The sequence below is a fragment of the Theobroma cacao genome, chromosome 8 (genome assembly GCF_053813885.1).
Source record: "Theobroma cacao isolate CCN51 chromosome 8, ASM5381388v1, whole genome shotgun sequence".
Taxonomy (NCBI): Eukaryota; Viridiplantae; Streptophyta; class Magnoliopsida; order Malvales; family Malvaceae; genus Theobroma; species Theobroma cacao.
Window position 1 is genome coordinate 1194504 of NC_142646.1, and position 15007 is coordinate 1209510.

A 15007-nucleotide genomic window follows, 5' to 3' on the forward strand; every position below is an offset into this window, starting at 1 on the left:
ATTTGATTGATTATAATATAAAAATAAATAATTATTAAAAAAAATTTTGAATGTTACATCTAAGTTTATCAATACTTGAAAAATTTCATGTGAAGAAAACACGCTGAAATTGATGTATCTCCATTTATCTAAAGACGTTGGACAGGATTCGCTTAGGAAGGTCGCAACCCAACTGGGGAAGAAAGGCTTCTTTTTGTTGTTATGGTATCAGTCTCAGCGGAGCCAAAAGCGAAATAAATAAAAGGAAAATTCTTCAATAAAATCCCACCTCTAATGTACAAAAAAGAGAAAATAAAAACCATGCATAATTCACCACAAATCCTTCCCGCGTCAATAAGACGACAAAAGAAACAAGAAACGCATTACGAAACTTTTCATGATCCACCGAGCAAGTATTTAGGCCACGTGTCACTCCATCCTCTATCTTTTTTATTTTACTGCAACGTTTCATTTTTCCCCCGGGTGGCTGGGATCAGAAGAATTAATTCCCTCCCTTTTGCTCTGCCGTTCCTCTCTCCCAACATGGATAATTGGATTCCGATTCCGATTCCGATTCCAGATGGGAATAATCCTTCTTTTTCCTGTTTCCCAAACAACGGAATTAGTTCAATTTAATTGTTAGATGTCTGCTCCTCCACCTTCTCATCTTGTTGTGTCAGTTGTAACCTCATTGCCAACTTGTAACCGCACATTTCCAAATTTTTCATCATCAGAATCAGATTCTCTGTTTTCGCCATTTCCACTCAACTCCTTCGCTCTCTCCCCGAGATGCCTATTTAGTTCCACCATGCGAATTCCCAAGAAACCCGTTGCCTTTTGCCTCTCCCTCTTCTCCCCAGACTTTCCCGCTCCTTTTTCCTCCCGGATTCTTCGTCTCTCCCCCGGATTTCCCGTCAAAATTAAAGCTATCCACGCTGCAGGTTACTAGCTACTCTTTAATATCTGTCTATTTAGTTTCTTCTTTCTTTCTTTCTTTTGGTTGTTGCATTTAACATTTGCATTTGGAGTTCACTTTTTCTTTCTTTGTTTGGCTGTTGTGGTTGAGGTTATGGAATCTTTTTGTTTGGTTGGAGTTTGGGGATTAGAGTTAAAGTAATTTAGTTGGAATTGGATTAGTTTTGATTGAGAAATTGGATTTTTAGGTGTTACATGGAGCATATGTTGGAAGATTCTTAGGCTCGGAACATAACGTGGTGCACTGTGTGATCTTTTGATTTGACACCTAAGGTAAGATGTCAAGGTTTTTGTCTAATTGTCTCTAGGAAAATCTTACTCTTTGGTTTTTCTTGATTATTTCTTTTTTCCTTTTTTTTTTATGAGAAGGAAACAGTTGATTTTTCATAATTTGTAATAACTACTCTTAACTGTATAAATTAAGTAGTGAAAAGGAATTATTCAGTTTCAAGCCTCAGTTACATGGTGGTGTGTAGAACAAGTTGATATAAGTTATTCGGTTGTTGCGTTCTAAGATTTGTATTCTCACATGAATCTGGCTAAAATGTAAAGATGGCATTAGTTTTGAGTTGAAACATTTGATTGAATTTCAGTTACTTAGGCTTTCTATTTTCACAGTTAATCATCAAAATTAACAAAAAGTGCAGTTCTGCTCATTCTACATATAACACTGCAACTTATGTTCATTCTTCAGGGCATGACTTTTGTTGTTGTCACGAGACACATGTTGATAGATTAGAGTATTATTTAATGGGACTTCAGTTCTATTATTATTATTAATGCTAATCCTTTTTACTTCATGCTAAATTGAATTCAGGGGCTAATCAGTGGCACGCCCATTACTCAATGGACTATAGCCCTAGTACCAAGTTAGGTGACAAAGCATTGCAATCTCATCTCATGGACAACAGCAATGGTGGTGAGAATCCATGTGTATGGTCATCTCCCGAAGGAGGATGTAAAATTGACATAGGAAAACAGATTTTCTGCAACAGATCATTGAATATGAGGAATATTGTTGCGGTTGGCTTTGATATGGATTATACATTGGCACAATACAAACCTGAGACTTTTGAGTCCCTTGCATATGAAGGCACAACCAGAAAATTGGTCTATGATTTGGGCTATCCTCAAGAGGTTTGTCAACTTAATACAGTTTGTACATCATTTGTGGAAGAAAGCTGCCAAAATTTGAGTGATATGTAGAGGCATGCTGACAAGGATAAATCTTATGCAGTTACTGGCATGGACATTTGATTGGAAGTACATGGTTAGAGGCTTGGTTCTAGACAAAAAGAGAGGCAACATCTTAAAGGTTGGCTGAAATTGTATCTTTTAGGCTACCATTTCTCCCTAGCCAACTGGACTTAACATTTCTCTCTCTTGTTCATCTACTTTGCTTGAATATGATTTGTGTTGATAGCTTTGTCTTTTACAGATGGATCGGCATAAGTATGTGAAAGTTGCATACCATGGGTTCAGAGAGTTGTCCAAAGAAGATAAAGTTGGAACCTACGGCAATACACTCATACGAGATTCTTTTGATGAGCCAGATTATGCCCTTATTGATACACTCTTTTCACTAGCTGAAGCGTACTTGTTTGCTCAACTTGTTGATTTTAAGGACAATAATCCTGGAAAAGTTCCAGAGGGTGCTGAGTAAGAAATTTATTTGCTGCTTCTTCAAGATTTTTTATAACTTTTTTAGTCTCTATATCACAGTTTTCTTTCTACTCCTCTGTGGGACAAATATCCTACTATTTTTTTGAGAGTTGCAATAAACTAGGTTGCTATTTATTCCCCATTAGTGCAATTGGAAGTCATTGGTAATAGAAACATTTAAAAAAATTACATTAAGTTTGAAAGTAGCACATTCTGGTTGGAATTTTAACATGATCCAGATATTGAACATTAATATAATAAACATGGTCCATAGTTTGATGCTAAATTAAGATACGGAGGGTATTATTAGTTATTGAAATCTTAATTCCTTTGATCAGATTTTGAATATTAAGCAATGTCTATTATAAATGATTCTTCAGTTACTCTCGCATGTACAAAGATGTTCGGGCTGCTGTTGATTTGTGCCACCGGGATGGAACCTTAAAGCGAATGGTTGCAAAGGATCCTAAAAGGTAAATTGGAAAGATGTGGCCTTAATTTATAATTTAAGATTACAGCTAAGTTTAAGAATGGATGTAAATCTCTATTTAAATTCACAGGCAGCTTGCAAAATGGGGCTTTAATCTTGTTGAACATATTCTTAGCATGTATTTTGGACCTTTTTCAGTTAGTTGTTTCCCATTCCACTGTCAGGTATATCAACGAGGACACCTCAATAGTACCTATGCTCAAAATGCTAAGAGATTCTGGCCGTTCAACATTCTTGGTGACAAATAGGTATATGTCTTTCTGATTGCAAATGTTAATTGTTTAGGCATGAAAAGTATTTGTGATTCAATGCAAATTGTCTCTTCCTTTCTTCAAAGAAAATTTGCCCTAAGTTAGGAGGAAAAATTTGTTAGCAGTCTAAGAGGGTACAATACTGAAGATGGTTTTGCTTTCATTTTAAGTGATTATTAAGATTCTGTTTTTTGTTTAATTTTTTACTGAAAATGATGATATTCAGATGCAACTGTATGTTGCCATATCTGACTTCCATTTCCAAAAGGCTGTCTGAAACGATCAGTTAATCCTTGATTACATCTCTTGCAGCTTATGGGACTACACAAATATTGTAATGAATTTTCTCTGTGCATCCCGTACAATGGATGGTGGCAACAAATGCAATTTTGATTGGCTCCAATATTTTGATGTTGTCATCACTGGCAGGTCATCTTTTACCTAACTTCAACACGATTCTTGTATTACCCTTTGGTTTTTAATATCTATAGCACATTTTATGTGCTTTATCCTTTGCTTTCTGACCTTGAAGATGAAATCATCTGTACAGTGCCAAACCTGGCTTCTTCCATGACAACCGTGCCAATCTTTTTGAGGTTGAACCTGAGTCTGGAATGCTCCTCAATACTGACAATGGAACTCCTATGCCTCAGGTTGGGTTAAATATGCTAAATTTTTATTATGTAATCCGTCAGTAGTAAGATTTTGTCTAATGTTCATTTGGTAACTTATCTTTGGATAAAAGGTGGGAAATACTTCACCAAATGTGCAACCAAAGGGATTAAACAAAAGTTGTCGAGTCTTCCAGGTATTTGAGGATTATCTAATAAATAGTGGCGTTTTCTATACGAGTACACTTGAAATAAATTATGAGCTTTTACTTCCAGTGAGAGATTTACCTTGGACTATTTTAAGGATAGAAGTAAATATCATGAGATAACAGCTAATAATTTCATTTAACTTGTCCTTTAGGGAGGCAGTGTTGGTCATCTACATAAGTTGCTCTCCATAGAGTCAAGTTCACAGGTGATTTTTTGATGTGGTGAATCATTTATGAGTTGTTAATTTTATAAGCTGTTTTACTTAGATCATTGTAATCTTTGGCTTGTTGAATTCAACAGTAAATACATAATTTTGTCCCTAAGTTAATAGGTAGCCTTTGTTTCAATGTTTTCTTTCATAATCTAATTAGTTTCATGCTTCTATTAGGTTCTTTATGTTGGGGATCATATCTATGGAGATATTTTGCGCAGCAAGAAGGTTCTTGGTATGTATTTCTATTTTCATTCCCTCATTACCTTACTGTAGGTTAAAAAAGTGGTCATTGTTGTTAACATTTGTTTCTTTTTGTTTTGGTCCTGTTATTTATCTATGATAAGGATGGAGAACGATGCTTGTTGTTCCAGAGCTTGAGAGGGAGGTTGAATTGCTTTGGGAATCAAGAAATATGCGGAAGGTGAGTTTTACATGTTGGATATGATGCTATGCTGACATATTGGTCATGGTATTCTAATTTTGTGTCATCTTGTTTTGATAATAGTTGTAAAATTCTAATTCATCAGTAAGAGCATGTTGGAATAACATTTGATGCCATAACTAGGATAAGACTCTAGTAATGAGCAGTTTGCATGCTGCTTTTCTCTTGATGATAATTTGTTATCATCACCTGTTTCTTTGGCACCATGTTTAGTGCTTTTTATTCTCAAATTAGTTTGAGGGAATTGTGCACAAACAATGTACTAGGTGTTGAAGATAATTGTTATACTTGAGTGTCGAGTCTATGAGAGCTCTAGCTACCTATCCTGATTGATCACTATTATTTTTATTTTCCTTACAACTAATACGAGTACTTTCATGCAGCAACTAAGGATGTTGAGGAATGAACGTGATCTCATTGAAGACCATATTCATCATATGAAATGGTCTCTCAAGTAAGTACATATTCTATCATTCAAAACTATGTTATTACTATTCTTTCCTGTATTTTGCACATGATGGATATGTGAAAAATAGATATCTTAATCCAGGATTTGATTTCTGTTGGAAATGTCATTGATTTTTTAATTTTTTTTCTATTTTTTTCTTATTAATTTCTACTTGATTGCATCAAATTATTAGTACCCCATTGCCTCCATGTGAAGACCACAATGAAGAATTTTCAGCTTTGCTTTAGTAATTTTTGTCTATTGTTATTTATTTTTTGCTTTGGTTCGTTTTTTCCCTTTTCTAACAAAGAGTAGCTTTCCTGTTTTTCAGGTTTGAAAGTCTTCACGATGATGAAAAGCAGAAGACGACTTCCGCTCTGCATGAACTGGAGGTTAGGGCATTATACCTTGACGTGTTTAATGTAATGCCAGATGGATGATTTGAAGCCTTCTCATGATTTTATTTTAAATGGTTTCCTTTAATAGTCTCAAAAAGATCAAGTGCGACTTGCTCATCAGCAGGCTCAACGGGAGTGTCACCAAAAGGTAGAGGAACTCATTTGCATTCAGTTGCCAAGGGGCCTAACGAGTTTGAGTACTAACCACGACTATTTTATTTATTCACAATACAGTTCCATAAGATCTGGGGACAACTCATGAAGACTGGCTATCAAAACTCCCGCTTTGCTCATCAAGTAAGGCTGAACCATCATCCCCGTGATACAGTTTAACAAGGATTTAACAAAACTGTCTAGTCTGTTGTATCATCGGTGCAGTATACTTATGCCATGAAATATCACTAGTAATTTCTCGTGTACATTTCGCATGTTTGCAGGTTGAGAGATTTGCCTGCCTTTACACCAGCCAAGTTTCCAACTTAAGCTTGTATTCCCCAGACAAATACTATAGACCAAGTGAAGATTTCATGCCACACGAATTCCATATTCTTCCCTTGTGAAATCTGTTCCCAGCCTGATAACTGGAGGTGTTGCATTTCAGAAAGAAGCAAAATAACTTTTCTTTAGGGATTTGAAGGTGTAAAAGAAAAGCCTCAACATCATCATTTTCTTCTTGTCCCTCAATCAATGGATTCAATGTAATTAGATTTGCTCAATTGTATTCTCACTTGACAGAAAAAAGATGCTTGTAGCCATCTATCCTTGATTGTAGATATCTCTTTGATTGTACACCAGACCTCACCCTGATCATGAAGTTCGAAAAATGGTTGCTTCCCTTTGGTGGAAAGTTCATAAATCACGAAGTGTCCATTAACTTTTCTATGCCCAGTCTCGTGTCTGGGTTTGGGCCTAAAATCTGTCATATTTTAGCCTTTGCAAGCTTTGATACTTGGGATGCGAAGTGAAACTTCCTGCCAGGAATCCTTTTGTGCGTAGCCACCATACTATTATCAAAGGATAAACAAATAAAATTACCTCACAAGACCAAGCATCCGCCTTGGAGCCATTGTACCCTTTCTTCTAAACCACCTCTGGAGATTTGGAAGCCTGTGGTTTAATTGTTCAGAGAGAGAGCTGAGAGATCAAAAGTCTGGAACTTCGAGATTACCACCATTTTGCTCTAATAAAAGGTTTCGTGTCTTTGCATCACTTTGTGCGACGCCGTTTTGGCGGCAGAAATGGAGAGTGGAGATGAGTTGGGAAAGTACGTGCGGCTGGTTCAGCTTGAAATGTACATTTAAGGACAGCCATATTGATCTTTGCTTGTAAAGTAATAGAAAGGGAGCACAAATGGGGGACCAAACTGGGGCAGAGGATTTCGATTCCTTAGGAAATGGGCAGGAAAGCAGAGGCACCCATTGGGATTTGGGGTAGAGGGTTTGCGGTATTATCTGATGCATTTGTACGTGGACTCAAATTGATGGGTTTGATCCAATCTTACGGCCCAATTTCATTTAGGCTGACTAAGCAGTTTTAGAGCTACATGTCGACCCGCCCAACTGAAGAAATTAGTCATTCAAATAAAAAATGAATTTTTTTTTTTCTAGATTGGCAAGTAAAACCCTAAAACAACCAGAGAATTGCCTAATCCCTCGATTGATCAGTTGGGACGATTCAATTGTTTTGCATTTCAATACAGGTGTGACCCTTTATATCTATTTTAGATTCAAAAAATCCCTAGTATATACATTTCGATAGGTTTATGGTAGGCCGACTCAAGATTTTGCTTTTTCCTATATTTCTGATCCCATTTCTACTTCCTAATATCTGGCGAAGTCATCTGGCGTTCAAGTTAAGGGCGTAATTGTATTGATTTTTGTTTTTTTTAGGTTTGTATATTACGAATATATAGATATGTTTAACATTGCAAAAACATTCTGCAAAAGAGTAAGCGTGAAGGAGCTAGTAACCAGTGCTCCTGTATACGGCAGCATCACCGGTATTTTCAATTACCTTTTGAGATTAAGCTGTGTTTATTGTTGTGAATTGTGATTTATTCAGTGAACTGTTTTCATGGTGCTGTTTCTATTTTCCCCGCTTAGATGGGTCTTCCTCTGGCTTGAGCTTGATGTTTAAGCGTTGGGCTACTAAAAAAACTGCTGGATCAACGAAGAATGGAAGAGACTCAAAACCCAAGAATCTTGGGGTGAAGAAGTTCGGTGGCGAGGTCAGTGGATGATCCAGATTCAAGTACTTCTATTTTTAGTAGTAGTAGAATATGTTGTTTTGATTTGATTATGTTTACTTTGTTGTGCAGAGGGTGATTCCTGGGAACATTATAGTTCGACAGCGAGGAACACGGTTCCATCCTGGAAACTATGTTGGGATGGGGAAAGATCATACTCTCTATGCCCTGAAGGAAGGTTGTGTGAAATTCGAAACGCATAAGCTTAGTGGACGGAAATGGGTACATGTTGAACCTAAGGAAGGGCATGTCCTCCACCCTGTTTATGTAACTGCTGCTTCAGAAGAGCTGAAGACAGCCACATAAACTTGTAGCATTGTTGTTTGTGAAAGCAATCAAGTTGCATTTTATACTTTGTTTTTGCATGATATTCATGGATTTGAGAGTTAGAAATGAAAAGAACCTCGGGTTTTTCCACCCCATTTTTTGTTTATGACGTAATTATTGTTTCGGTTTCCTTTCTGTTATTGAACTCTTTTTCTTTTGCCTTTAGTGCATAGCATGGTTTTAGACTCTAGCATTCCACACCCATGAGAAAGATATCATGCTATAAGAACTCTGGAAAACTATAACTGTTCTTTTGTTTTAAGATCGAAGGCTCTTTCTGATAGGGTAGGAAGTGTTAGCCTTTCTAGTTGAGTGGCAGGCAGTTCAACTGAAGCAGTTATTGATAAACCCTTCTGGGGGATTCATCTTTGTTTTAACTTAAGTTACTGAGATGGGCAGTGTGTAATACAGCCACAGAATTATGTTGAGAATTTTCTGGGATGTCAAATATTTCCTTAACTAGATTAGAATTCTCAATCAAAAAAAAATGTTTCGAGGTACAGTTAATGTGTTTCTTGATTGCTACTAACAAGATGGAAACTTAACAATGCAGCAAGGAGTCCTAATCTTTTACAATTTTACATTACACTACATGTTAAGATATGTGAGAGAAAGTGCCAATTACAATGAAAAATTGCTGCTTGTTTTGACAGTAAGACTGCAAACAAGCTTTGAAATGTGAAAGAATCTCGCCGGACATGGTTGGTCTGCCGTCCCTTCTTCATGGCTGACTTTGGCCATTCTCGTTAGGCTTAGAGATGCATCAGTTCAACCAACTTGGTTCACCTGCTAGATATCCTTGCAAAATGGCTTTAGAACCCAATGGGTGCACAACTAAATACAGTTGGGATTCAATGGTTGAGCAAGCACTTAAACACAAGCCCCCCTAAAAATCATTAATAGAGAACTCTGTTTCGGCTAGTTCTCATCTAACCTCTCCATGTCTTGCATTTCCACTGGTTCAGGAAAAATTTCATTTGACAACCTTTTGTTTGAAGATGAGTGTTCAATTCCCCCACTGCCATGAGAACCTACTCTACTTGACTGCCTAAAACCACTAAAGCCCTCTCTGTTTGGGTGGCCTGCAATGGTGGCACTCTCAGATGAGCTCTGTCGCCAACTACCAAAGAAGGCAGCACTCCAAGATCTCCTAGATGAAGTTGTTCTCAGCCTTGCGGAACTGAAACTCTCCTCCCTTACGACTTTCAAAGGGTTTTCCAATGCTTTAAGAATATGTTTCATTGAGGGTCGTTTGGAAGGCTTTGGGTTAAGACATGACCTAGCCACAATTGCCATTGCCCACACCTCTTCCAATAGATCCTCATCTACTATCAAGGATGGATCCATGACTTTTGTCACCATTTCCTTTTCATATATACTAATGCAAGGCAAGATATGCTCGAGCCACTCCTTTGTAGATGCATCTTCTGCTTTAGCAATGCCAAGCTTGCCTGTTATAAGCTCAAGTAATACTTTCCCAAAACAGTACACGTCGTAAGCACAACTAGTCGAAGAAGAGCCTGCCCATTTCCAAAGAAATCTATAAGAATTATGATTTATTTTCTTTCCAACATATAAATGATGCAGAAAAAAGCTTATGAAGTGCTGTATGCTTTATATTTCAGAATCTCCCCTCTCCAACTACAGTTTTTGGAGACACTTGAAAGTAATTCACAGTCATGGGCAAATTCACTTCGTTTCAACAAAGGATATATTGGTGTAAAGAAATCTAAAGGTTCAGTAATGGAAACTAGTAATGGATATCATCCGCTAGCACACAAATACAACAGTAAAAGCGTGAATTATAACTGCTTAACATGCCAATCTAGTGGACCACTGCCTTTCAAAAAAAAAATTTTTCTAGTGGACCATTTCAACCAAGGCCGTTAGCTCCAGCTCTTCTAGGATAAGATTATAAATCAACGAAGTGAATCCGAACAGACTAGTTAATAATTACTATTAAATTTCACATGTTGACAAATGGTATATAAAGAATGAAGAATATCAATAAACATGAAATTGAATTTTACGTACCTGAACCTGAAGGGCCTGGCTCGGAGGTCCTGCACATCACCAAGAGCAAAATATATTATGGCTTTGAACAAAAATACAGTAAAAGAACTTGTCTCTTGCCAAGTAGTCTCTCATGCATATTATTTTAGATTTCATGAGGCATCAAAGTTCAAATATCAATGAAAAATACAAATAATCTATAAAGGGAACTAGTGCTGTGAAGAAAAAAGTGGGAAACTAAAGCTGTATCACCTGTGCTAAGCTATTTCATCCATTAACCAATTTCACCACTCTAATGCCCTTGGAAAGAATCTAAGTTTTATTGTTTGTGTTTCTATGTCAGGGTTGCCATTGTTATAATGGTTTAACAGTACTGTAACACAAATTGAAAACTAAATCTGTCAAATGTTTACATGCCCCAAACAATTGAAAGCAACAGAGCTGTCAAGGGCCATGCAACTCACCAAAGCTAGCAAGCCAATTACATTAATTATTAATAATATAACTAAAATATTATCTCAATAATAGGAGCAAATATATCTTATCAACACTAATACAAAATTTGAGCCAATTGCTGGGCCTGCTATTGCCTCCAATGTATTGGCCTGAAGTAGGCACAGCCTGAGCTGAAAGGTGGGCTGCCTGACAAGGAAATTCTGCTTTAGAATCAAAACCACTATTTACATCTAAGAAGATCAGCATACTAGTATATCCCAATTCTAGTAGATGTAAATTACCAGGCCATAGCCCTTCTAAATCAAATTAAATACGTCAAAAGCAGCATGCATAACAATATGATAGCTTGTAAATCTATTAAGTTATACCCGGATTAAAAGTTATACCTGGATTAATTCAAAAAACTCCAAAAATAAAAGGGGATATACAAACTACCATAATGCTTCTTGGCAAATAGACAGCTTGAAAATGGTAAAAAGGAGTAACTTTTATAATACTTACTGCGGCTTCCACAGCAACCTTGTGAGCATATTTTGTTGTGTATCCCCTTCCTGGCTATGAACTTCACTCAAGCTTCCAAGTCTCACTTCAAATTTATCATCAAGAAGGATACTGCTTGCTTGAATATCCCTTCAACCACCAAAAGTATAATTGCATTTAAGATTGATGCTATTGAAAAGGAAATCATAAAGCTAGTGAAAAGTAACAAATAATAATATGAGCAAGAATGCTAATTAAAATGGAGAAAGGGACAGCAATGAGTAGCTACTAGCATATAGATTCAGAGTTTACTACAGAAAATAAACATTTCGTGGTTACTAGCATCCAATACCAAGTATCGTTATGCTGAAAAGAGAATATAATAGCCAAAAGCATGTTGCAAGATACCTGTGAATAAGGGGAGGGTTACACTCATGGTGCAAGAAATATAGACCTTCAGCAGCTCCTGTAGCTACTTTCAACCTTGTAATCCAATCCAGGGACTGTAAACTATCATCCTCTGAGTTGGTTGCCCTGTAAAAGGAATTTGCCAAATCTCCATTTGGCATATATTTGTAGACCAAAAGCTTGTCAGTCTCATGCTCCAAGCAGTATCCCAAGAGAGGGACAAATCTCGTATGAGAAAGCTTTCTGAATAAATCCAATTCCATGATGTATGATTCCTTCTTGAAAGAAGTCAAATTGACCTTTTTGATGACCACAGGAATCCCACCTTCCAAGATACCACGGAAAAGGTCTCCTGAGTGGCCATGTTTAATAAGATTCGTCTCACTAAAATTACCAGTTGCTTGGAGCAACTGCTCATATGTATATGGATCCCCAGAACCAACTATGTTGGTGGGATCTTTTGGAAGCTGAGTACTATCTGCTTCTGGAACCGGCCCTGTATCTGCACTCCCTCTTTGATTTGTAATGCCCTTATCACACCGTCTCAAGAACAGCACTAGCACCAGAACCAAAATTACAATGAAGCCAAGTCCACCAAATAGTCCTGCCAAGATAAATATCCATCTTTTCCTGCTCTCTGAACCAGATTCTGATAGAGGTGGCGGCTGTATTGTGTCTGGTTCTCCAAAATTACCAAAACTTAGCCATCTTTCTGTATAAAACAGTCTACAATCATCCAGAGTTCTCTGCTTCAACATACCCTGAAGGCAATTCTTGTCAACAGTAGCATTTCTTTCCCTGTAGTCAACTACCTTGCCTTGAAAATAGTTACCAGATAGATCAATAAATTTGAACATAGCAAGTGAAAAATTCAAAGTTCCATATAATAAATTGTTTGACAGATTGAACACAGCAGCTGCAGCATCACTACCATTAGAATTAAGAACTTGTAGAGGACCCGTAAAATTATTACCCGATACATCAAGGAACCGCAAATTAGGCATAGACCAAAATGTAGCACTAAGAGTACCATCAAGTTTATTCCCACTCAAATCCACGAATTGCAAATTAACAAGACTAGAAAACAAATCAACTGGCAACTGTCCTTCTAACTCGTTGTCCCCAATCACCATCTTTTGTAAGCTTCTCAACCTCTTAAATTCCTTAGGCAACGACCCGTAAAAAGAATTCTTACTAAGATCAAGCTCAACCAACCTTGAAAGATTACCAAACTGAACAGGAATTGAACCAGAAAGATTATTATCCGAGACATTAAACACTTGAAGACGTTGTAAAGAACTTAAACCAGGTGGAATTGACCCAGATAAGTAATTTGAAGCAAGTTCAAGCCTTTCAATAAGAAAGCCAAAACTAGGAAGAATTGAACCAGTAAGCGAATTACTCGAAAGATCAAGAATTTTTAAATTCCTTAACTGTCCCAATGCAGCAGGAATTGAACCAGCATGACCATTATTAGAAAGATACAAAGAAGTGAGTCGACTCAAGTTACCGAGTGAACCAGGGATTGAACCAGAGACATTGCATGACCGGAGATCAAGAACCTCGAGATTAACCAACTGGTTTCCGAACCATTCCGGTATTGACCCCGGAAGCGGTAACCCGGAAGCATTGAAGGAAACTAGCCGGGTGAAATTAACCAAAGAATCTACATTGAACTGGGGATTGAGTCGTCCAAGTCGGGTTCTTCTTAAACCGGAAACAGTGATATTCAAGACGGTGCCGTTTTGGCAATGGACGCCGAGCCACGATGTGCAAGGGTCGGCCTTGATGGGCCATTCTCTGGCTCGGAGACCTAATGACGACCGGAGATCGAGCAATGCCCGCCGTTCGATGGGAGAACTTATCGAAACTTTCTGAGCTAGCCCGCACTGGATCAAGAACAAGATTAAAGCTAACAAGAAGATTGGTAGCACACTTCTTTGAGCTTCCATTGGTAATGTGAAACAGCTGTTCATGAAGTTCTATGGAGGTTCAGTCTCTGGCTCATTTTCTTCTTCTCCTTCTTCTTCTTTGAAATCAAAATCTTTACAAAAGAAGAGAAAAGAAACAACTATTAGTTTCTGATGTTGACCATTACCATTACCAACAAAGAGCTCTCTCTCTCTCTTTCTCTCTCTTTTACTACTCTGTACATTTCATGTACTTACTTGATTTACGGAAAATAAAATAAATGGGAAATTTTAAAATACCATTGGAGAATAATTTTTTTTCTTTTTTAAAGCTTGAATTTCCTTGTTCTTCGTAAATTCTTACCTCCAATCACGAGCTTTGATTCTGCATTCGATGTTGTTCCTTTGTTACCGCCGACCCCAAAATTAATAATTTAATTAATTAAAAAAAAACTAAATTGAACTTGCATGTGTTTCCAGTCCAACAAAACCAAACCAAACCAAAACAAAAACGTAAGATTTTAACGATAGTCTTGAAGTTTAAGCTACAAGGTTAGAAAGGGTTGTTGTTGCTGCCGCTGCTGTTTGTTTCTAGAGAAAAGAAGAATGAAAGATGGCACGGGCTTTTAAGAAAAGGGGGGACAGTGGTGACATTAATGAGAAAAAGGGTATTTTTCCAACCGCCGGGCCTTCTGCCAATACTGCGTCGCTTTCACTATCCACCGGAGCTATTTAATGAACCTGCCTTTTCAACAAACTGTAAAGATTCTAACGCCTTACTTATTACTACTTTTACTCAGACGACCCAGCCATGGGTTCAACCAGGGAGCTTCGGGGCGCGGTGGACTTTTATGCCTGGCTCCTTGACTTGGAAAACAAAGGCTGTGTCTTGGTCGCGAAAGCCAGCTCAGGTAAACAACAACAATACGAAAACAAGACTCCCTTTCATTTCATATCATTGCAGATTTCTTAATCAATCAAACAGTAACAAGGATACTAAGGGCATGTCGAAAGTTTTTTCTTTTTTCTTTCTCTTTTTTTTCCTAAAGTTTTGATTTTTCCTTCTTTTCTTGGAACCCACCCCTCCATTCCCAAGTTGTCTTTTTTTGATAAAGTTTGGTCCCTTGGGACCAACTTGAGCAAACACTTGCTTCATGTTCATTTTTGGGTTTTCTGTTCGGTTGATGAAACGATCCATCCATAGTCTCTTCACTCTTTTCCATGGATTGAATAGTCGAGCATGCCATTGCACTTGGAATGAAAGCTTTTCCATCAACTGTTGTTAATCTGTCCAAACATTAATTTATTAACAAAATTTACCATATACAAAAGCATTCGTGTTATTATTAAGTAATATTTTAATTTTATACCGAATCGGTAAAAAACCTTATAAAATATATAAATGTAAACATTACATATTTTGTTAAATTAATTTTTTAAAAAAAATCGTGACTTACCTTTTATTCATATGCAAAAATCATTTAAGAA

General features: G+C 37.2%; 3 protein-coding genes across 5 annotated transcripts; 2 read left to right on the forward strand and 1 right to left on the reverse strand.

The window, feature by feature from the left end:
* The first annotated feature begins 439 nt into the window (after positions 1–439).
* LOC18591384 (HAD-superfamily hydrolase, subfamily IG, 5'-nucleotidase) lies at positions 440–6536 on the forward strand. Of its 2 annotated transcripts, XM_007017477.3 has the most exons (18): positions 863–920; positions 1143–1227; positions 1772–2091; positions 2192–2269; positions 2393–2613; positions 2997–3089; positions 3271–3354; positions 3670–3786; positions 3908–4010; positions 4103–4165; positions 4330–4383; positions 4567–4624; positions 4737–4813; positions 5218–5288; positions 5614–5674; positions 5769–5828; positions 5915–5977; positions 6118–6536. In XM_007017477.3, exons 3-18 carry the CDS (start codon positions 1801–1803, stop codon positions 6238–6240), a joined length of 1617 nt encoding a protein of 538 aa, XP_007017539.1. In that variant the 5' UTR covers positions 863–920; positions 1143–1227; positions 1772–1800; the 3' UTR covers positions 6241–6536. The 2 variants fall into 2 exon arrangements, with proteins under 2 accessions (XP_007017538.2, XP_007017539.1); XM_007017476.3 differs by lacking the exon at positions 1143–1227 and having other exon boundaries at positions 440–920.
* A 718-nt stretch (positions 6537–7254) lies between these two features.
* LOC18591385 (uncharacterized) lies at positions 7255–8347 on the forward strand. Its single transcript, XM_007017478.3, has 4 exons — positions 7255–7379; positions 7570–7679; positions 7783–7907; positions 7998–8347. The coding sequence occupies exons 2-4, from the start codon at positions 7595–7597 to the stop codon at positions 8229–8231; spliced, it is 444 nt and encodes a 147-aa protein (XP_007017540.2). The 5' UTR covers positions 7255–7379; positions 7570–7594; the 3' UTR covers positions 8232–8347.
* Positions 8348–8750: 403 nt separating this feature from the next.
* Positions 8751–14535, reverse strand: LOC18591386 (putative LRR receptor-like serine/threonine-protein kinase At2g16250). 2 transcript variants are annotated; one of them, XM_018126021.2, is made up of 5 exons: positions 13884–14458; positions 11610–13653; positions 11223–11351; positions 10287–10315; positions 8751–9772 (listed from the first exon to the last, which is right to left on the reverse strand). In XM_018126021.2, the coding sequence occupies exons 2-5, from the start codon at positions 13583–13585 to the stop codon at positions 9171–9173; spliced, it is 2736 nt and encodes a 911-aa protein (XP_017981510.1). In that variant the 5' UTR covers positions 13586–13653; positions 13884–14458; the 3' UTR covers positions 8751–9170. The 2 variants fall into 2 exon arrangements, with proteins under 2 accessions (XP_017981510.1, XP_007017544.2); XM_007017482.3 differs by lacking the exons at positions 8751–9772; positions 10287–10315 and adding an exon at positions 10642–10907 and having other exon boundaries at positions 13884–14535.
* Between the last annotated feature and the right edge of the window lie 472 nt (positions 14536–15007).